Source organism: Stegodyphus dumicola, chromosome 3 (genome assembly GCF_044657685.1).
Source record: "Stegodyphus dumicola isolate Sdum_Otavi_A_Nest chromosome 3, ASM4465768v1".
NCBI lineage: Eukaryota > Metazoa > Arthropoda > Arachnida > Araneae > Eresidae > Stegodyphus > Stegodyphus dumicola.
The window spans coordinates 5,537,476-5,560,473 of record NC_140770.1 but is presented as its reverse complement, the minus strand read 5'-3'; the positions used below and the strand labels follow the sequence as shown (position 1 = coordinate 5,560,473).

Sequence of the window (22,998 nt, the reverse complement as noted above, 5' to 3'; positions counted from 1 at the left end):
AAGTTGTTTAGAAGAGCGAATAATTTTTTCTATCTTTAATGTTTCTACAGTCTGTTAGGACATGTGTAAAATAATATGCTCTTGAGCCTAACCATTTAAAATCAAGTTTAGTAGATAGAACTTTGTATAAGTGGCAACATCTGCAATGTTTCTGACTCTGTCCGTAAAACGTAAATGAACGTGGCTGTTAATATTATGAGCAAATTTTGATTGACCTATAATTAGTTAAAAATGAATATCATTTCCCACAAATTATCAGTTTTACAGGCTGTATTTCTTGCAACAGTATTCTTGCCCTTCATTAACTGTTATTTTGTAAATGTAGATGCCCATGCAGAAGAATGTTTTTTTGATGCAGTAACGGCCGGTACAAAAATGGGTTTGACATTTGAAGTAGCTGAAGGAGGCTTTTTGGATATTGACGTAAAGGAAGGATGAATTTTTCATTATATACATAATTTAAATTGCTTTTAACTATATTCTTATCGTAATAGGAGCAGCATAATAGGGTATTTTAGCCAGCATCATCTGGCACCTCTTTTGAAGAATATTTTGTGAATTTATTGGTAAGCAATTAAAAAGAGTGATAGTTGTCTTACAATAACGCATATAATTTGTAAATACGGGGATTTGTTTATCTCAAAATTACATATATTTATTTATGCACTGAGAGACAAAGGAAAATAATAGGTAATCACAAGGTTCGTACGGTCCTTAAAAGTCCTTAGATTTTTTTAAATCGATTTTTGGTCGTTAAAAGTCCTTAATTTTGGCTAAAATCAGCAGAAGGTCCTTAATTTTAATCATTTGAAACTTCTGTCTGTTTTTACGACTGCCATTTTGAGTGTGAATGAGCATTTTGGAGGAATATTCTTGGAGATTCACTGATGTATACATGGCTATGTTTTGAATGGGTTCATGAGTTATAATTTGTTTCTATTTCTAATATAAATGATGGGTTCTTCGAGTTTCTAAGAAAGAAGTGAAACATAAGCATTTCAAAATTCATTTTTTCTAATAAAGACCTCTTAAACAACTTTTCTCTTTTGGGGATGTGAATTCTTTTATTAAACGGTTCTAAATTTGGCGACTTGTCAACATTTGGGCGATTTTAAGATCTTTTTAATTCCCAAATCTGAGAATCTTTCGATAATTTTTTTAAAACATCCTAACATTCATAAATTTCATTAAAATAATGGTAATATATAAAAAATTATATTTAAAAAATAACACTAAAATAAAACATTTTTATTTTTCACTGTCATATTATAAAGTTTCATTTTGGCAACTTATTATACAATATTTTGAATCTGAAAAAGAAACAAGCTACAGTGAAAAGTCGTTAATTCGGACACCCATAATCCGGACCTCAAAGCTACAAACTTTCTGCGCACGTGTCACGTTCACGCACGTGCGTAAGACCTTTACGCTGCAAATATGCATGTGCACATGCGCAAAATATGTTTACGCATGCACGTTTAATGTATAATGGACGGTATAAGCTAAGCTAAAATTATCTAATTCAGTTAATGTTGCAGATTGCGTTGTTCCTTAATCTTCGAATTGGATCCGGCTTATTATTTTTTGCAGACTGTTACAGCAATTTTATAAAAGTAAGCTTGAACTTTCGATTATGTCAAATAGAATTTCTGATATATATTTACTAATATGTAAAGGATCTACAAAGCGAAACTATGTTTCGAAGTCCATTAAACAAAAAGTGGAATTGCAGTAAAAAATGGATAAAGGCATATCCTTTGCTTATCTAAACTTTAACAATTGTTTATCTAAACTTTGTTTATCTTTAATGCCCCAGCAGGAATGTATTGGAAGTTGATCTGTCAGCACTATCCTTATCTTCAGGGCAGATGTTTTTATTTTATTTGGCTTATAATTCTTTACTAAATGTAGCATTTCATCTGGATGATGTATTCCGTCTTTGATATGATTTAAATCAAATTCCGATAGGGAAGAAAGTGACAGATGTTATTGAAAACGAAAAAATTTTGATTGACAAATTAGTCGGTATTCTCGACACAAGAATTATAGGACTTGAACAGCGGAACTTTGTAACTGAACAAGAAAATATGTCTGTTTATAGAATTAAAGAGAATGTATTATCACATAAAAAACGAAGCATCTTAAACAACTTACATTGAAAGAAATGTTTACTAAAGTAAACAAATAAATATTAAGCTTTTTTTTTTTTTTTTTTTTTTTTTTTTTTGTAAATTTTGATACCCTTTAGATCATTATTGTTCTTTATTTCACAAATTATGGTTTCATATTTTTAATTTTATAATTTCTGCATGCCATCCTACCAGATTTAAACTGATGATCTATAATCCGGAATCGCCGAAGTCCCGAAGCGTTTGTATTAACGGCTTTTGACTGTATATAACAAAACATCACTGTTGCCACAAAAAATCTACATTATAAAGTACATATTAAATTGTGTATGTTCTGAGTTCGTGCACGTTCCTGAACAGGCGCATTTCCTTCCAATGGATTCACATATTATCTTACAGCTACCAATCACTTTACTAGATGAACAGAGACTATCTCCATCATCGATACAGAAGAATTATGAAAAATTTCAAGCATTAAATTTTAGTTAACTCCTATAAAATTAGATTAAAACAGATACATATTTAAGAGGAAAAAATAGGAAACTAAAGAAGAGTGATAATTTTTACCTCATTTTGAAGCATTATACTTTTCTCATCTTCATTTGCCCAAATTATTTTAAATCCATGGTCATCAGAAGTCCAAAAAGGTTCATCAAATATCAAGAATATTTTATCCATTGTTCCAAAACCAATATTAGATAAGGCTTTGGTTTTCTTTTCGGGTAAATTAGGACTGAAAAACGTATGCATATTTTCCTTCAAAAACCCAACAGAAGCAGAAATTATTACTCAATCCGCAGAAATCTTTTCACCATCTTCACATTCAACTAAAACAGGAAATTTATCACAAGATCGATGTTTTAATGAAAATTCATTGAAACTATCGTAGCAAAAGTTTTTACACTACTTTACAATCTTGACAGCCTTGTTTAGAAGCACAGTCTTATCAGATAGTTGACAATTAAGAATGTCTATCAAAGAACTAAATCCTTTTTTGAAGTTTATATGATATAAATCATCAGGACAATCAGCCCATTCAATATAACTCTGGACAGAAACATCACTTAAATCATCTGAACCATTGTCTATCATCTCAAAAGTCAAAAACCAGTTAAATATTCCCCATTTAATAGATATATCATAATCATCAGAACAACTAGCCAAATACTTCTGAAATACGTGAGACAAATATTCGGTTACTGATTGTGGAATATCACTGTCTGGATAACAGCTTTCACCAAGGGCATTTTTTGCATCATTTAAAACTTTTTGAACTTCTCCTATAATCATTTTATCAACAGCCCCAGCAGGAGTACAAAATAGGCCTTTGTCTTCATAAGAGATTTCATTTAAATTATCAGCTAAGAGTTCACATGCTTTCGAAAATACATACAGTGGATTTTCGATGCCATGGATTCACTGAGCTCCAAGTTCTATAACTGAACCACCTGCAGAAAGAGGAAAAAAAATCGGTTAAATATTTCAGCAATTTATATTACATTGTGTCAAGAAAACTTTGGAAGAAATGCGTAATCATAATTAAACTTGACAATTCTAATAAAAGAATTCGCAAGAGCATCTTCTGATTTTTTAATTACTTATGTCTGAAATGCATCAAAAAAGGAGCAATGGAGCACAGCAAAACATGTAAAGCTTTAAGTGCATAAATTTAACTCATTAATTTTTAAAAAATTGTGAAATTTCTCAAGATCTCTCATGCTCTAGTGCTGCACAATTGGTATTAAAAATGTATGACAAGAGATCATGTTAGGATTACTTGAAATGAGAAACTTAATACACAAAATATTATGCAACAATATAAGTTAACTTGTTTCTTTGTTTTTTTGAACTGAAAAAACAAAGGCAAAACCAAAATAATGATAAGCTTGCTTGCTATTAATTGCACAAGTATAATACATTTTTAAATGAATTTACCAAATGTCAAGACATTTCTCCCACTGTGATAACCAATTTTCCGAAAATAAGGAAAATTAATTATTAGATTAGAATTAAACGTAAAATTAAATAAACTACTCGTATATTCTAAGCATTCACAAACTGCAATTAAAGTAACTGTATTCCTAAATAAAGTTAATGTTAAGATGTGTAGTTATTGCATGAGTAATAATTATTTTTTATTTCAAGTATTTTATATTTTTGCATGTGTTTAATTATTTTGTAAAACTAACTTTAATGTTTTGTTAATATTCATATTTATATTTCTTTTATGGTGAATGGCAACAAGTAGTTATTCATATTTATATTTATTTTACACTGAATAGGAACTAATAATGATTTGTGATTATTCCGTTTTCTAATGTTGATTCTATTGTTATTCAAGCAGCAGCTCATTTAATAGCAAAAAGATAAAAGCACTAACTTAGCTATTCGTTAGTGATTCTTGCTGTTTCTAATTATAATGCAGTTTGAATATCAGTAGTCAAGACTACATACTGCTGACCCTGTTTTATTTTTGAAATGACAACACATGACTCATGGAGAAGAATTGGTGCAGGTGCAGTGGCTGGAACTTCATAAGAGGAGTGTAAAAATACCTCCTCTTTGGGGATGATAAGCCAGAAATATTTTTTTTTTCCAAGGTGCAGTTCAAAATCAGTAATATTGTTTCAGAAGAAACGAAATTAAATTATTTAATTTCACAACTTGAACCTAAGTTAGTCGGAAGTATCTGGGATATTGTAACGAACAAAAGTGCCACAAAATATTTCAGATGCTAAAATTACATGTATTTAAGGAAAGTGAAAATGTACAGATTAAATGTTTGATTACTGATATTGAGCTTGGAGACAAAACAACTTTTGCAAAAATTGAGATCAGTTGCTACTATGGATGTGTCTGAAAATTTAATCAAATCATTTTGGCTTGAGAAGCTACCTAAATAAAGAATATATTATTAGTTAGTGATGAAGATATACGCAAGTTAGCGTGTATGGCAGATAAAATTAGTGATATGATTCAGAAATCAGAAGTATTATCCTGCAGGGAAGGGGGGACACCGCGGCATGCAATGAATTGGAAGTTGATCTGTCAGCACTATCCTTATCTTCGGGGCAGATGTTTTCATTTTATTTGGCTTATAATTCCTTACTAAATATAGTATTTCATCTCGATGTATTCCATTTTTGATATGATTTAAATCAAATTCCTCGTCATTATAATTTGCTTCCGGTAGTAAAGAAAGTAACACAGAGGTTATTGAAAACGAAAAAATTTCGATTGCGGTATTCTCGACACAGCAATTATAGGACTTGAACAGGGGAACTTTGTCACTGAACAAGAAATTATCTCTGTTTATAGAATTAAAGAGAAAGTATTATCACATAAAACGAAGCAACTTAAACAACTTACATTGAAAGAAATTAAGACACAATAACACGCCGAATAAATACTAATTCAGAAGTCAAACAACAAAAATCAACGTTAATAAATTAACGCTGATTTTTGTTGTTTGACTTCTGAATTGAAAGAAATGTTTAATAAAGTAAACAAATAAATATTAAGATTTTTCTTTTTGTAAATTTTGATACCCTCTAGATCATAATTGTTCTTTATTTTATAAATTACGGTTTCATATTTTTAATTTTATAATTTCTGCATGCCATCTTGCCAGATTCAAACTGATGATCTATAATCCGGAATCGCCGAAGTGCCGACGAGTCCGGATTAACGACTTTTGACTGTATAAATAAATAAAAATAAAGTACAATTCACAAAGCATTTTTTTTTTTTTTTTTTTTTAAATATGCCATTTTGTTTTTCACGAATAAAGGCATGTTTTTATTTATTTATTTACTTTTTTTACTCAACATTTTTTTCAAACAATCTGCTAGCCGAATTACGCATATGCTAGAACTTTTATGGAACAAAAGTGCTTAATCATGACGAAGATTAGGTGCGAAATTCGAACAAAATGCAGAATCGCAAACTGCTTGCTGCATTTTTAAGAATTGCACATACACGGTATCCATGTACACGTCGACCTATTTTCACTTAAAAAAAATCCCAGAATTGCACAAAAATGGCATTGCGCACACTCTTGACTTTATCCATGTACACTGCTAAAGTCCTAGCTAGTAACCTTTATCGCCTTACCAAAATTTCGCCAAACTACCTGTTACCATATTCCAAAGATTAATTTTTTCATAGTAAGAGTTTTTCCTGTGTAATTGTCTCAGAATGTGCATCAGTTTTCTCTATAAAATTAATTTTACATTTTTCCCTTTTTTTCCCCAAACTATGGCTTTTTGCTGTTACAGAAATTGTAGGGATAATTTTTCTTTAGGATTTTAGACATTGCAGCTTGGAAAGTGGAAAAGGATTTGAAGGCAACCCATGATTCTAGAAGATTCGAGAAATATGTGACAAAATGAAAAATGCATGGTATCAACACATAATGGATGTATTTTCTAGAAAGTGTGCAATGAATTTCTTACTTTTTGGAGAATGTCTGGAAGAACAATGAAAACGGAATATTTGAATGTCTTACTTCTGATACTTGAATCTTAACATGTTTATCTTCCCATTATTTTCTCTAGACACAAGCATGGAAAATATAAAAAAATGCTTCTAATCCTATCACATGGGCAGGCATTATAAAAAGGATTTTTTTCATTAATAAAGAAATTGAAAACTTACAATTTAAAAGATTCATCTAATAGGTCTTAATGCATCATTCACAGCTGGCACTAAGCATTTTCCCGCCTGATGCAATCTCTGTGAATCCTAAATTCTGCTGCCTAGTACCTTTCTAAATTCTGCTTCCAATGCTTGCTCTAAATTCTAAAAGTTTTGCCTTTTCTAGATTTTGTTGGTCGGTGAGTAACTAAATTCTAAAAATTCTGCCACGTCAGCACGTTACCATATATATTTCATATTTCTTTTGAATGTTCATATTACTAAAGAAATATAATTCGTCACTTTTTCTGTACATTCTAAATGCATTTAGTGTTTTTTAGAAAAAAACAGAAATCCTTAATTAAAGCAAAAAATTATAAAATAAAAAGGAAACATGTTGAAGAAAGAAACAATACTTAAGGAAAATTATTCTTCAAAGATATGTGCAGTTCTTAGTCCAAAGGGATTTGAGTCCCGAAGGACTATTACTTTCATTTTGGCATTTTGCGTCGGACTCCTATAAATGTCGGTTCACTTTTCAAATGTTGCCACAAAATGTTACGAGTCCTGCATTATATTTCAAGAAATTAAATAATGAAAAATCTGCATAAATATATGTATATTTCTCGTATTGTAATAAAACAAAGGTATCTAGAGACATCCAATTTTGAATCACGTAATCCTACTGCGAATATAGGCATTTGGAATTTGTTTTATTATCGATTTCATATTTTGTAAAACTTTTAATGAATTTTTGAATAACAAACTCAATGATTTAAAAGCGAGCAATGGCAACACACTAGGGGGGGGGGACTTTTTATCTCCAGCACGTCGAACAGTGTATCGGAAATTCTAAAGAAATGCTCATATTTGCAACATTGCTATTAAACTAACTTTTATGGTTTAAGTCCAAAGAACCTGACATTTAATAAATAAAGGTAATGCACAAAACGTTAAAGAAACACTGGTTAATCTTTGGATTATGGTAACTTGGCGAAAATTTGGCAACCAACCCTGCTACAGCAACCTGCTAGTTTTGTTTTGGACGCCATTTTGTTTTCCCAAAGTAAAGGCATGTTCTATTTTTTTTTCCCCCCAACATTTTTTCCAACAATCTGCTAACGCTTATACTAGAACTTTTATGGAACAAAAATGCTTAATCATGACAAAGATTAGGTGCGAAACTGGGAGAAAGTGCAGAATCGCAAACTGCTTGCCGCATTTTTAAGAATTGCACATACACGGAATCATCCGTGTACACGTCAACCTATTTTCACTTAAAAAAACCCAGAATTGCACAAAAATGGCATTGCGCACACTCTTGACTTTATCCATGTACACTACTAAAGTAATAGCTAGTAACTTTTATCGCCTTACCAAAATGTTGCCAAAAAACCTGTTACCATATTCCACAGATTAGCCGAAATGCCCTTTGGATGTAATTTAAAATCTGAAACATTTCGGATTTTTAAAAATATTTTATTATTATGTAAATTAGCCAATTGTTTGTGATTTTAGCCTTTACTATAACTTCCCAATTCTATTTCCTCATATGATAGAAAAATAAATATTAAGCTTTTTCTTTTTGTAAATTTTGATACCCTCTAGATCATAATTGTTCTTTATTTTATGAATTACAGTGTCATACTTTTAATTTTATAATTTCTGCATGCTATCTTCCCAGATTCAAACTGATGATCTATAATCCGGAAAAATCGATAATCCAGAATCACCGAAGTCCTGATGAGTCCGGATTAATGACTTTTAACTGTATAAATAAATAAAAATAAAGCACAATTCACAAAGCAAAATTAGCTACATAATTAATTAATAATGTATTTGGTTAATCTTTGGATTATGGTAACTTCGCGATTTTTTGGTAAAAATTTGGCGACCAACCGTGCTACAGCAACCTGCTAGGTGCCTTTTTTTTTTTTACGCCATTTTGTTTTCACGAAGTAAAGGCATATATTTATTTATTTATTTTTTACTCAAAATTTTTTTCCAACAATCTGCTAGCCGAATTACGCATATGCTAGAACTTTTATGGAACAAAAGTGCTTAATCATGACGAAGATTAGGTGCGCAATTGGGAGAAAGTCCAGAATCGCAAACTGCTTTCCACGTTTTTAAGAATTGCACATACACGTTATCCACGTACGCACAAAAATGGCATTGTACACACTCTTGACTTGCACTAGACTACAAAGACGCAGTTAATGATTTGAATTCTACAGAGTGGCAGTGGACAACAAAAACAGAAGATATTCGAGATACAAGTAGAAATATATATGTCTTATTAGATATTGGTAAAGTTTTGTAATTGCATCTTTTGGTAATTTAATTATTCACATAGTTTATCCTCTGAATTTTCATAGAAAAAGTAAAAGAAACTGAAAGGTTTTGGGTATTAACAGTCACCTAGAAAGGTTTTTAATGCTCTTGCCAAGCTTGTAGTCTATCAGTCAGCTGTAATCAGAAATAATCAGAAATTTTGTACAGAACTTTTTTTATTAAGCACTGTTTTATTTGCCTTTACACCTCATTCAGTACAACAGCAAAAACATTTTGAAAGTTGCATAGCGGTATGTTTAGAATTCACGATAAAGTGTCAGGTGTTCACATACACTTTTATATTTTTTCAGTCTCCTCAGTTTGTCATATCAATATTCAATTATCTTAGTCAGATGGCTAACAAATTTTTGCCTTTTTATTTATCACTTTTATGCATTATTTATTAAATATCATGTTCTTTGCTTTTATGCCACATAAAATTCAATTCAACAGCAAAACTACAAAAAATTTAAAAACAGTGTAAAAATATATTTCAGTTCAGTGTCAGCCTCGGCAAAAGTTGCCAATTTTTGGCGATTGGCCAGAAAGGGACACTTTCAAGACAGCCGCTATACAAAACCAAAATAACAAGTCAAAGAATTGCACTAACTCGATGTCCAAGTACACATCGATCTATTCTCACTTTTAAAAAAATCCGAAAATTGCACAAACTCAGTCCATGTACACATTGATCTATTTCCACTTTTAAAAAATTCAGAAGAATTATGATGTCATATAATGTTAAAATAAAGTTACTCATCACCAAAATTGAACACAATTTGTAGCTAATCAAAGCTCAATAAACTGCATTGTAAATCACACAATGAAATAACATAAAAAAAGAAATACATCTTATTGCATATATGCACTACAAAAAGGAAATATCGACTTAGCATATTTAGAAATTTCTGTGTCTTCAGTCTGTAGTACACAGAATTCCTTAACAGCTTCCAAAAACTTTCTTAACTGATCTGAACTAAAATATGCATACTGCCGTCACCACAAATTCACAAAAATAAGAGTAAAAAAATATCCTCCATAGTGGCAGACTGTCGGTGGCATTCCTTGCATGAACCTTTCTTGCGACAAACCCATTCAAAGCTAGCTGAACGATATTTACATTTGACCGTATGCACTTTCTTTGTACAAATAGGGAACTTATAATGACTAAGTAAACCTTTATTTACATACCAGTCAATTAATGCTTTCCCCCCTTTCATTTCAAATCATACAAAACTTCACATTAATCTCATCACATATAGCCATTTTATGGTGTACAATGCAAAATAAGCAACATACTTCCTAACTGACATCCTATGCTGAAATAAACCCTTACAAATATTTTCCCATCTGTTAAATTCACTGTAGTCTGCAACCAATCAGGTCAAAATAGGTTTTCCATAACATTCAACTACTCAGGTTAACATAATGAAACAACAATTTGGTGATAAATAAAACAACTTAGTGATAATATATTTGGCACCCTAAAATATAGACAAACCCTTTTTTTATCAACTGCTTTATATTATTTCATCCTTGAATGAGACGTTCATTGCAACGGGCGCCTGGACTGGAGTCCTATCCGGATCGATGTTACGTCACTCATCGTAATGAGTAATAAATAATGATCATCGATCATTATTTACATCTGGTGAGTGAAGGCATATCGTAATGAAAAGCAATAATTAAAGGCAATAATCCTTGATAAACATATCGAAACGTAGCATCGGGAATACGTGCAAGTAATGCGTGATGAGAGAAGTAACGTCTATCATTGAAGACATCAGTGCTGGAAATGGGCGGAGAATAGGCTGAACTATCTGAAGTTGAGGAAGGTCAGGTGACACTGAAACGTCCAATGGCAGGTTGAGAAGGAGTTACAATTTGAGAGGCTGAGGAAGATCACATGCAAGCCATGATTTTTGTAAATTTAAAGTGTATTAATTAACTTGGAATAAAGATGTTTGCTTCTTCACATATATTGAAGAGTAGGAATAGCTTTCCCATAGGAGTTTCTGCCTTTCTTAGCTGATCCATGTTGGATCTTAATAGATTGAATAATTTTGATACATTGCTATTTCCAAAAATAGTGTACAATTCTTTTAAAGTAGAGAATACATCTGAAAAATTATTATTATTATTATCCTGGTTACTGTTGTTCTGGTATTTAACTGTTTGCATGTGTTTTGACGTGGCTTGGGCGTAACTTTTTGTATTTTTAGGAAATTTTTTGCAACCTTGCGGACATTGGATGATTTTTTAGACAATTTGCACAGACTGGTTTATCTATTTGTCCTGGTGTAGGGCACTCTGAAGTTTTATGGTTTTGTGCACATTTCACACATCGAGGCAAAAAGAAGCAGTTATCTGATGAGTGATGGAATCTTTGACAATTGTGACATTGTGGAACTATGCTTTTGTTGATGTATCTTTCAATAGTGATCATGAAAAATCCTAGGTGTGTTTCATTATAGATATTTTTAATATTGGCACTTTGAATTAGTTGGGCTTGAAATAAAGGCAAAGGTTGTTTAGTTTTAAAACGAGGTCTTTGTACTACTTTGTAAATTGAGTATCCTAAGTTCGTTAATTCTGCTATTATTTCATCTCTATCTGTCGTGATGGGCAGTCCTCTGATAACAACTCTTACTGGTCTTTTATGTCTACGTGTAATTACATAGTGTTCAATGTTATGCGTTTCTAAATTGTCCGTGACCATCATTCTCCACTGTGCCATAGAATACTGCTTTTGAAAGGTTTGAGATTTTTTTAGATATCGGTTATATCTGGTGCCATCTTCCCATTGTTTACCATTGTTTGATTTTTCCTATTTTCTTGATTATCGTTAACTCTTTTGAGTGCTATTAATTATTTGCGATGGTTGATTATCATTTCTAGTGTCTGAATGAGTGGTAGAATTCGATAATGCACTCAAACTATTCTGAGTAGCAATTGAATTAGGAGGTGAGGTTTTTGGCAGTTTAGCTGTTTTGGTTAGCTTAATCCATCAGAATCCTTATCATTATCTGAATTTTCATCCTTTTGTTTTTGTTTAGTATTAGTGTGTGGGTGAGTGTAGCTTGCATGCTCATCAAAAAGCCATTACAAACTGTATAATAATAACCTAATTATTTACAAAAGCAAACCTGCAAAAACAGCATAACTTTTACGCTCACGAATTAACTTCTAATGGCTGGAGATGCAAATAAACATATAGAGTACAAAGTCTGAAATCTAGACCACCAAATCAGCAGCAAATGTTTTTTTGGAGGTGCATGTCCCGATTTTTGATTTTACTTCAGCACTGAATTAAATACCTTCCTATTGAAGAAATAATCATTTATAGGCATAGTTCTATATGGTCAAAATAATTTGACTCTGTAGGCAGAATTTAAGACCCACAGAGTCTGAACCAGATTGCAAAATATCTATTGCCTGCCTGGATAATCCTGAAGTATATGTGGAAATTTATTTGTTCAGGACTACCAAAAATCATGTGCAGGAAATAGATCTAAGTATACTAAATGACTAAATATAATTCCAGCTTAAATTCATCAGGGTGCAGTAGAAGCAAGGCAGAATTTAACAGAACTATATATTTTTTAATTACAAGTGCTGTAGAAGTAACGAGAAATTGTGTACCCGTATGTATTCATTACTCAGTGAACCAGTACTCGTTACTATCGTATCGTTACTCATTACTTTCGGTAAAGTCAATCGGTATTTGTATCCTGAGACTATTTTATCAGTATACGGCCCTAGGGATGCCGCCCTAGGGATCAGTATACGGCCCTATGCGATACTGAGTTTTGCGTCGTATTTTTGAATACAAATAATTCACCTCTTTTTGTGGTGTCTCAGAAGTCAGAAGCGCCTACGGAAGGCCGTCAGGAAAATAGGAAAAAATAAAATAAAAAATAAAACACGAAATAAAATAAATATTACAATAATAACATTAATTAGTAATTAAAATAATAAAAAATTACTTATTAAAAACTTAATAATTAAAATAATAAAAAATAGTGATTAAAATAATGAATAATTAAAGTAACATAATAATTAGCAACTGAAATATAAAATACTTATAAGTAAAATTTAACAAAAATGTAAAGACAAATAAAAATTAAAATAATTCTTAAATTTATGATGAATACTTAAATTATAAAGTAAAATACCAGACCTTGTCTTGTTGGCTTAGTACCTTCTCGTCCTTTCTCATTTCATCCCAGCTCCAAAAAGTGTCATTTTGTTCGCTGCCTTCCCCCACCAATTCCCCCTTTTCCGTTTTATCCGCTGTTTGAAAAATAGGTGTTTACGATAAGACGAACGTCTGTTTACTTCAATTAAAATGGTTTAGAACGTCTGTTTCTACTTCGACTTAGCTTTTGATTTCTAATATTATTTATTATTTTATGCAGACGAATTATGCTGAGCGGAAGAATGAATTTCAGACATATTCAAAAGTTGTATCTGAATATAATAACATTTTTGTTATATAGTATCCATTTTTTAAATTTCACACATTTCTAAAGCAACAGAACCACGGTATCACTATTTTGGCACACAACACACCAAACACACGTATAATTAACATTAATGTTACATTCTTTATTAAAAGTAATGGGTCCTCTTTAAATGCAACCATTCATACTTTTTAGAGTATTTTACATGTCGTGGTCTTAAAAAGGTGATGTTCACTACCAATGTTTGTTTATGTTCTCAAAAATACAGATCTCTTATAAAGTGACCTCTTAAAGATGTCATAATTAGATGATTTGCTATAATTATTTTCTAATAGATAACGGAATTAATGTAATTTAATGTCAATAACTCGAAGAAGCAAGTTTAAATACGGTGCAACAAAAATAGAAGTATTTTAAATGACGAAAATATTCATATTTTGTCAATGTCAAATTTTAAAAAGAAATTATTTTGGACAAATTATGAAATCTAACTTTTAATGTTGTCTTCTGGTTCCTATATTTATAGCTGGCAAAGTTTTATACTCATTAAGAAAAAATAAAAATACAAGAAGTTTGATTCCCGTAAACAGAGATTGACCGGGAAATTTAATTTCAAAATTTGCAGTGTTTGATGCCATTTGTAACTTGCCTTCAGGTATCGCTTAATTAAGTTAGAATAATTCGAGGAAATAAATTTAAATGAAGTGCAGCAAAAATAAGCATAATTTAAAAAGTTATGCAGTACCCATATCAAATTTCACTTTTCATAATGACAATAAAACTTTCCCAAATACAAATAAAGAAACTGGGTTGTTATTGGTGTGTTTAATTATGGCAAAGCACACTAGAGCTATCTGCCTAAAGGGAGGGATGCCTTCGTGGAGGACTTTCTAAGGGAAATGGCTCGCATACATGTTACACATGGCGAAAACCATGAAAACACCCATGCAGCCAGCCCGTTCGCGGGATTCGAACTGCAGACCGAACTACCAATGTTCAACGACGTTACCGCTCAGCCGCTGGTGGGCTAAAGAAACTATGAGACCGCATTAAAAATTAGATTACGTTATTTGTCCGTTATTTGTTATTTCGTTTCCTGCTGCTCCCCATTCCTTTCATCAGAACCGCTAATGACGAAAGGGTGAATTTCTAGTAAAGCATGTATATTAATGTTCATTATACATTTGCCACATCTTTGCTTTCTTTCAAAACGGCGATAATGTGGTTCTATTGCTTTAGAAATTAATAAAATGGGCCCTATGTTATAAAAACCTAATTATATTCAGATACACACCTTTTGCACATGTTTGAAATCCATTATTCTAATCAAAAAAATATTGAATCAATATTAGAAATCGAAAGCTAAGTGAGATTGAAGTAGTAAGAGTCATATCGTTTAACCTGTTTTAATTGAAGAAAACAGGTGCTTGCTTTATCGTAAAGTGAACACCTATTTTTCAAACAGCGAAGAGCCCACCAGCGCTCGAGCGGTAAAGTCGCTGAAGACTTAATTGTTCGGTCCAGGGTTTATTTCCCGGCTAACGGCTGGCTGCCCGGGCATTTTCGTGGTTTTCCCCACGTGTAACTCGCATATGAGCCACTTTCCTTTAAAAAGTCCTCCACGAAGGCATCCCTTCCCTTAGGCAATAGCCCTAGTGTGCATTGCTGTAACCAATTAATCCGAAACCGAAAAAGAGGGAATTGGTTGGTGAAGGCAGCGACGAAACATCATTTTAGAAGAATAGGCTACATAACCAAATTTCTATCTATACTCTGGTAAACAGTACATTATTTGCTCATCAAGGGCCTAAATTTAGCTAATGCCTGGCTTGGTTCTTAAATTGCAATTTCAGCAACAGCCCCTAAACCAGACGATGTCTGGTACTTTATTTCATTACTTAGTTGTTCATCATTAATTTAAGAATTAATTAAATTTTCATTTGTCTTTACATTTTTCTTGAATTATAATAATAATCATTTAATATTCTAGTTGTTAATTATTTTATTTATTTTTTATTTTTATTTATTTATTTATTTATTCATCTTTCCTGATAGCCTTCCAGAGCTCCAGCACTTCTAATTTCAAAAATTAAGTCCTGATTACAACCAACGAAATAATAAAAATAAAATATAAGCGAAATAAAAAGCCAAGTAACTTACTTAGTAATAAATAAATAAAATAAAAACCAAGGCTTTTATTTTTGCCTTACTTGGCTTTTATTTTATATTTATATACATATATATATATATATGTGTGTGTGTGTGTGTGTGTGTGTACTTTACATTTAATTATAATTTATTTAAAATATACATATTTACATTTTGTAGTATTACCAATTGCAATAAAAAGGGAGGTGCACATCTAGATGTTAAAACGGGCCCATATACAAAATTTCAACGTTCTAGAACTAATCGTTTTTCAGTTATGCGAAATGCATATATACGTCACGAAAAAATGCCTTTCAAGTACCAACTTGAAGTCATAATCATTACTCATAAGTATCAGCTTAGAGTAAATGGGATTACATTTAACAATCCTTTTCTGGAAAAAAAAAATGTGTTTGTACGTACACAGACGTCACCAAAAAATAACTCACATGGATTCTGTAATCGTCAAAAATGGATATTTCCGTTGAAATATGATACCCAAAAAATTTTCTCGATTACGATACTTACTTCCTTTTTATTTCGTACAAGGAAGTAAAGAACTTATATTAATCTACATATTCTTATTTAAACCATACCTAAGTGCAGTATATAAATATTTCAAATCAATAAAATCTCCCTATGGCATCCTCAAGAAAAAAATCAATAATCATCTAAATTTTCAAATTACAGACATAATATGTGCTATAAATCTAAATGTAAAAAGCAAATACAAAATAACGTTTCACACTATCAAAATTGATCATTTTCTTAAATATCAACAACTAAACAATATTTCAACTAAAACACATAATGTAAACAAGAGTTTGCCCGATGAGTTAACCAAAAAATTCGAAATTATCAATGAAAAATGTGGCACACGGGTATTGTTAGCAAATGTATCATTTGTATTCGAACAGCAACTGCATCATTCGTATTCGCGTAGAAACCGCATCATTCGTATTCCCATAGCAACCGCATCAAAGGTATTCTAATAGCAACCGCATCATTCGTACTCGAATAAACCGCGTCGTACGACAGATGCGAGTAAAGAAATGAATTCGTGAGTACCGAATCAGTACTTCGAGTCAACCGATGTACCTGCTACTCGGTAATGAATACATGTGGTTTGCTCCAGCTCTATTTAATTACCAATCTTGCGATACACTGCCAATAGTGTATAGTGGATCATAGCTAAGCTTTATGATGATAGTCAAGAATTAAATGGTTTTCAGATATCACAAACAAAAATCGAAATTTTCCAATTGGGAAGAAGTAACATAACAGAACAGAAGTTTTTCATTGCGTTCACAATATCCAAATCATTAATCCAACAATATCCAAATCATTAATCAATTAATGGATGACAAAATCTGTAATACAGGTCTAAATCCAAAAAAATATTACTACCAGTAGCGAAGAAGATAACAGATAGTTCATTTACAATAAAAAAATTTCAAATGACAATCTAGTAGGAGTTTTTGAAACAGCCATTACAGCACTCTAATAAGGTAACCCAATAAGAAATGATGTCTATCTATAGAATGAAAAAGAAAGTATTAGCAAATAAAAACGAAACAACTTAAACAACCTACATTGAATTTTTTGGAGGGGGGGTGTAAATTTTTATTCCCTTTATTTCGCAAATGCTTCATTATTTCATAAATCACTATTCTGTAATTTCTACATGCCATCTTACTAGATAGACATAAACTGATGATCTACTTATCCAGGAAAATTCAAAATCCATAATGGCTGAAGTCCAAAGAAGCCCGTATCTCAGACTTTGTACTGAACCAGAATCTGTATAAGGCTGCTAGCAATACAAATATCAACAATATTTGCATTATGCAATATTTCCAAATTTCTCGTTATTTAATACATTTAGATCCAGCATATGTATTGTGCTGTGTAGCAAAAGCCCAACAAATAATTGCATTAGAAAACTCTGTTGCCTTGTTACTGAAAAGTGGATATATAATTTGGTATCTGTGGCTACCTTGAAATTCAAAATCTTCATAAGACACAATATGGATTAATCAGTATGAAAATAGGAAAAGTTTCTGAACAAAGACCTAAAAGCATGTGCACAAAAACTGGAATAAAAATTCCTCCAAGACAAAGATCCCAAACAAACAGTAACTTGAGTGCAGTTCTACAAACAGTAAGTTGAATACAGTTCTTGAGTACAGTAAAAATTGCTCCATATTCTGCATTTGACCGTACCCAACATGCAAAATTAGCTGTAAAACAAAATAAGGAAATAATATAATTCCTAAAAAGTAATTTTGAATGGAAATGAGAAGAAAAATTAACAGTCATGCAGAAGCATTAGAAAAATGTAATTTTAAGTAAGTTTTAGCCATTAATTAGTCTTTTACTACATTTTTCTTTAAAATAAATGCATCCAACAGTGCCCAGAAATTTAAGTAATTGCATTTACATTATACCTCCCACAAGGTACACCTCTACTCAACACTTTTGTTGCTTATCTCACACCAGCATGCGACATGGTGTCGATAATAAAAAGCAAATCATGCCGGCGTGGAGCGTCGAGAGATATCTTGATAGCCAGCCGTCCATTCGCGCAGAAAGAGCTGCAACTCAACGTTAAGTCTCCATTTTAGTCGGCATTATATGTTAAATATGTCTGCTGGTATTGGGTGGATTATAGGTTAGAAGTAATTTTAAAAGCATATGGTTTAAAATTTATAGCCTTATTAGTTATGAAAAAAAGAATCTTTAATGAGTTTTACAGGGCCTTCATGCCCTCCCCAAAAAAAAGCAATCCAAGAAGCCTTTAACAGGTGATGAAATAGCAAATTTGTTGGCTGAACTTTTGGATGAGCACTTGAATGATGTTAGATATGACAGCGATGAAGATTTAATTTCTCCCCAAGATACCCATGATACGAGGGCTATCCAGAAAGTAGATTACGTTTAGGAATAAAAAAATAAACAAAGTATAGGAAACAAATTTTATTATATACAGATGAAAGCCACACTCAAATACTACTTTTCTACATAGTCACCATACAAATTAAGGCATTTATCGTAGCGATGTACGAGCTTGGAAATTCCTTCGTCGAAAAATTCGGCCGCCTGCGCCTTCAACCACTTCGTTACCTCTTCTTGCAGCTGTGCGTCGTCATCAAAACGCTGCATAGCCAGCCACCCATGTTTCACCCATGTTTCGTCACCAGTAACGATGCGATCGAGTAAAGAGTCACCATCCTTATGGTAAGCGTCCAAAAAGTTCAACGCTGCAGCCATTCGCTGATTTTTGTGGTCCTCTGTCAAGATTTTTGGAATCCATCTTGCACAAAACTTGTGGTAACCAAGCTTTTCGCTGATGATTTCGTGCAACAAACTTCGCGAAATTTGTGGAAAACTCAAAGAAAGTTCCGTTATTGTGAAATTTCGATTTTCACGGACTTTAGCATCAACTTTTTCGAGAAGTTCGGCGGTCACTATGCTGGGTCTCCCACTTCGATCTTCGTCGTGAACATTGGTTCGGCCATTTTGAAATCTTATGACCCACTGACGCACTCCACCTTCAGTGATAATGTTGTCCCCATACACTTCACGAAGCTGCCGATAGATTTCTATCGGTTTACAGTTTTTTGCAGTCAGAAACCTTATTACTGAGCGCACCTCGCAGCTCGCGGGATTTTCAATTAATGCAGACATTTCAAACCATCACAGTATCTGAACGGAGCACAGCACGAACCTCTCACTAGCACGGCTAGATGCAGACTGAGCTGCGCAACGCTCTGACCCCAAGATGGCCGCGCTAGCCCCGCCCCTAGCGGACACAGACGGAAACGTAATCTACTTCCTGGATGGCCCTCGTATTTTGGATTCTGAAGTAGATGACGAGTTGAAAGATGTGCAAGAGGCGACATGACATCAGCTTGATTCTTCTATGGTACGAATTTGGGAAAATTCCCCAACAACAATGGAATAAAATCACAAAATCTTTCGCAAAATCAGAGTGTTTGTTGCAGCCTATTTAGGGTTACAATCCAAATCATTATTTTGTCATTTACTTACTGAAAATATTTTGGATGAAGTAAGTACTCAAAAGAATGACTAGACTCATAAAGTACTTTGTTGCCGTGAAACAAATGCTTGGAAGGAATCCACAAAAGATGAAATGTTGGTATTTGTGGGATTAATTTTACATACGAGAACTATGAGAATAAACCACATTCAAGATTACCAGAAAACAGATACAATATTTGAGAAACACACTTGAGCGCACTATGAGCAGGAATCGTTTTCTTTTATTGCTGGAGCACTGCACTTTGTGAAACTACAAAATTCAGAAGCCCCAAAGTATTGACTATGTAAAATTAGAAATATGGTGAATTTGCTCAAAATGTGGCTGGCTGAAATACACTACCCAGGACAAGAGAATAATTAGATGGTGGTTGGCACGAAAAACTGAAGATAGGGGTAACGGTAGTGAAGTATGCTAATGGTGTATAATCAACAAAAGGAAAGATAAAAGAAATGTAGTTTATGTTTCTAATGAATACAAAAACGATATTGTAGAAATGACAAACAAGAGGCAAAAGGAAAATTATTTGCTGTCATTCAATGTAATAAATTTATGACAGGGATTGATAAGCAAGATCAGATGATCATGGTGGAGAAGGGACTCTAGATGGCCTACCAAAATATTTGTGCATATTTTGAAATTAATGATTTTCAAATTCTCACTTTCTCTATAACAAATATTCCACAGAAAATATCACTTTGACTTTTGTTTATTGGTGATATGCAGTTTATTGAAACCACAATTTGTCCCTCGTGATTCCGTGCATAATTCAGCTAATTAGAACATATGATCAATCAACAAGAAGAAGAGAAAAGTGGAAAGATAGTTTGAAAGCAGTGCAAAAGTTGCTATTCCCAGGAAAACATACAGATATTACTTATATATGCAAAATTTACGACGGATCTTCCACTTATTGCTTGGATTGCACGAAGATGACCTACAAGTAAAATGTTTAAAAATACTGTTTGCAGTAATAATATATTTGTTACAAACTTATAATAATTCACGTATATTAAATATCTGCCACTGATAAAGTATCATATAAAATAATTTTTGTGTTTTATCACTTATTTTCATTACTTCGTTTCATTTTTACACATATGTACCAATGCGTAATGTGGCTTTTAGGAAATAATTTTACCCCTAATGCATATTGTTCACTAGCACGTGGTCAAAATATTCTATTAAAAAAGGCCTAAATAAAGTATAAGCAGTATGATACACATAATCACGTTTTATTACCACTTTTTTCAATCATATTTGCATAAAAAATAAGTGGCCTTCTGCGAAACGTTTCCAATTAAAAAAAAATTCATGATGATCATTGCTCATAGTGAAGGATTCAAAGATCAATCATCAGTGACTTTAATATCCATGTGGGAAAAATGGTTGCAATGCTCACACTTTTAAATAACCAGTGCAAAGGATTATTATTTACATGTTCTGCCCTTCGGCACTACATGGAAATAGGAATGCTTTCGTGGAGGACTTTCTAAGGAAAATTGTATTTCTAAGGGGATTTAAGCATGTTACATATGGGGAAAACCACAAAAATGCCCATACAGTCAGCCTGTTCGCGGGATTCGAACCTCAGACTGAACTACCAGTGTTCAGCGACTTTACCGCTCAGCCGCTGGTGGGCCTATGCAAAGAATTTTTTAACATATTTCTTAGTACAAAACTGTATAATTTATTTTATTCATTTTTGGAATAATTAAACTTTCTTTTTTAAGGACTTTCAATTTTCATTAATTTCCAAATTCAAATAAATACTTGTGACTATACGTTTTCAAAAAATATATGCTCTTTTGCAAAAAAAATCAAAGCACTAAGAAGGACTTTTGCAATAAAGGACGAAATTTCGCATGCAAAAACATCTTGATCAAACATGCAAATGAACAGGAATTAGGATCATAGCGCACATTTCTAATGCGCTATTCACAAAGTATAAAAGCAGTAACAGAGGTGAAAAATTATCCTCTTTTGTTGCTGGCATTGTAATTCCGTTAAGAAGCAACTAAAGATGCTATTACGAGGATATCGAACACCTCACAGACAACTAAATGACTTTATATGTGGTCGCATTGTAGGGATGCGTGAAGCTGGGTTGTAGTACCGAGCAATAGGTAAATTTAATTAAATTCAATAAGTTTAAATGAAATGTAGGGGAATTCTGTTCGAGGAAGTCATTTGATGTACACATAGAATTTTGAATTTGATGTTTCCTTTAGCAAATAAAGCATTATAAATATTTACAAACTGTAGTATGATTATTTCAAAAAAAAAAAAAAATAAGACAAACTAATGTATTGTGTGGCTTATGTGTTAAAAAGGATCACTTCATTCATTCATCTATTTACTTTTAATATCATAGAGAAATTTTAATTCACAATAACTATATATTATGGCCAAAGGGGCAGTTATAAAACTTTTAATGTAACTGAACTGATCATCTCTAATGTGACAGTTTGCACTCATTATCACTATTGTAGCAACCTGTAGTAATCAGTCAGATGTGCTGAGTAACAGAAATCCTAGATTTATGTATCTAATAGCTTCTTGGCCATGGATTCATCACACTCATCTAAAGTCATCAATTTTTACAACTACAATGAAATCCTTAAATTGTATATTTACTTGAACATTAATATTCTATTAACTTACTACCAAAGATATCTCAGCTATTCTTAATATAGCAAAATTAATACTGCCATATGCCACTAAATAACTTACCATGATCAGGTTGAACCATGAAAGATCCACCGTCTGATGATTCCCAAGTATTCTGCTCATCATCGTTACGTTTTGTTGTTATAGTTAGTTTGTCTGCAACTAAATAAGCTGAGCAGAAACCTACACCAAACTGTCCAATCATAGAGATATCCACACCAGCCTGCACTGCTTCCATAAATGCTTTGGCACTAGACTTTGCAATTCTTCCCAAGTTGTTTACCAGATCCCACACCAGCCTGCACTGCTTCCATAAATGCTTTGGCACTAGATTTTGCAATTCTTCCCAAGTTGTTTACCAGATCTGCTTTTGTCGTACCACTACCCCCGATTTTGCCAAGTGCCTAAATAAAAAATTTATATCTTTAATTCAGATCCTAATTTTTAATCACATTATATTTATTAATATCTTCCAATGAACTAATTTTAAACCATAAACTTGCTAGTTAAGACATACTATATTACTGTAGCTGCAGTCATGCTAACGAAATTATTGAGG

The 22,998-nt window shown here is 32.4% G+C and overlaps 1 protein-coding gene across 1 annotated transcript in view; it reads right to left on the bottom strand.

Annotated features, from left to right (window-relative positions):
- Positions 1-22,677, bottom strand: part of LOC146997905 (DEAD-box helicase Dbp80-like) — a 32,025-nt gene extending 9,348 nt beyond the window's left edge. The window contains exons 1-3 of the mRNA XM_085812303.1: positions 22,503-22,677; positions 3,042-3,460; positions 2,697-2,885 (exon numbers count right to left, since the gene is read on the bottom strand). Of these exons, the coding sequence (XP_085668429.1) occupies positions 2,697-2,885; positions 3,042-3,460; positions 22,503-22,677 (783 nt within the window). The remainder of the gene's footprint in view (positions 1-2,696; positions 2,886-3,041; positions 3,461-22,502) is intronic.
- Positions 22,678-22,998: the final 321 nt, after the last annotated feature.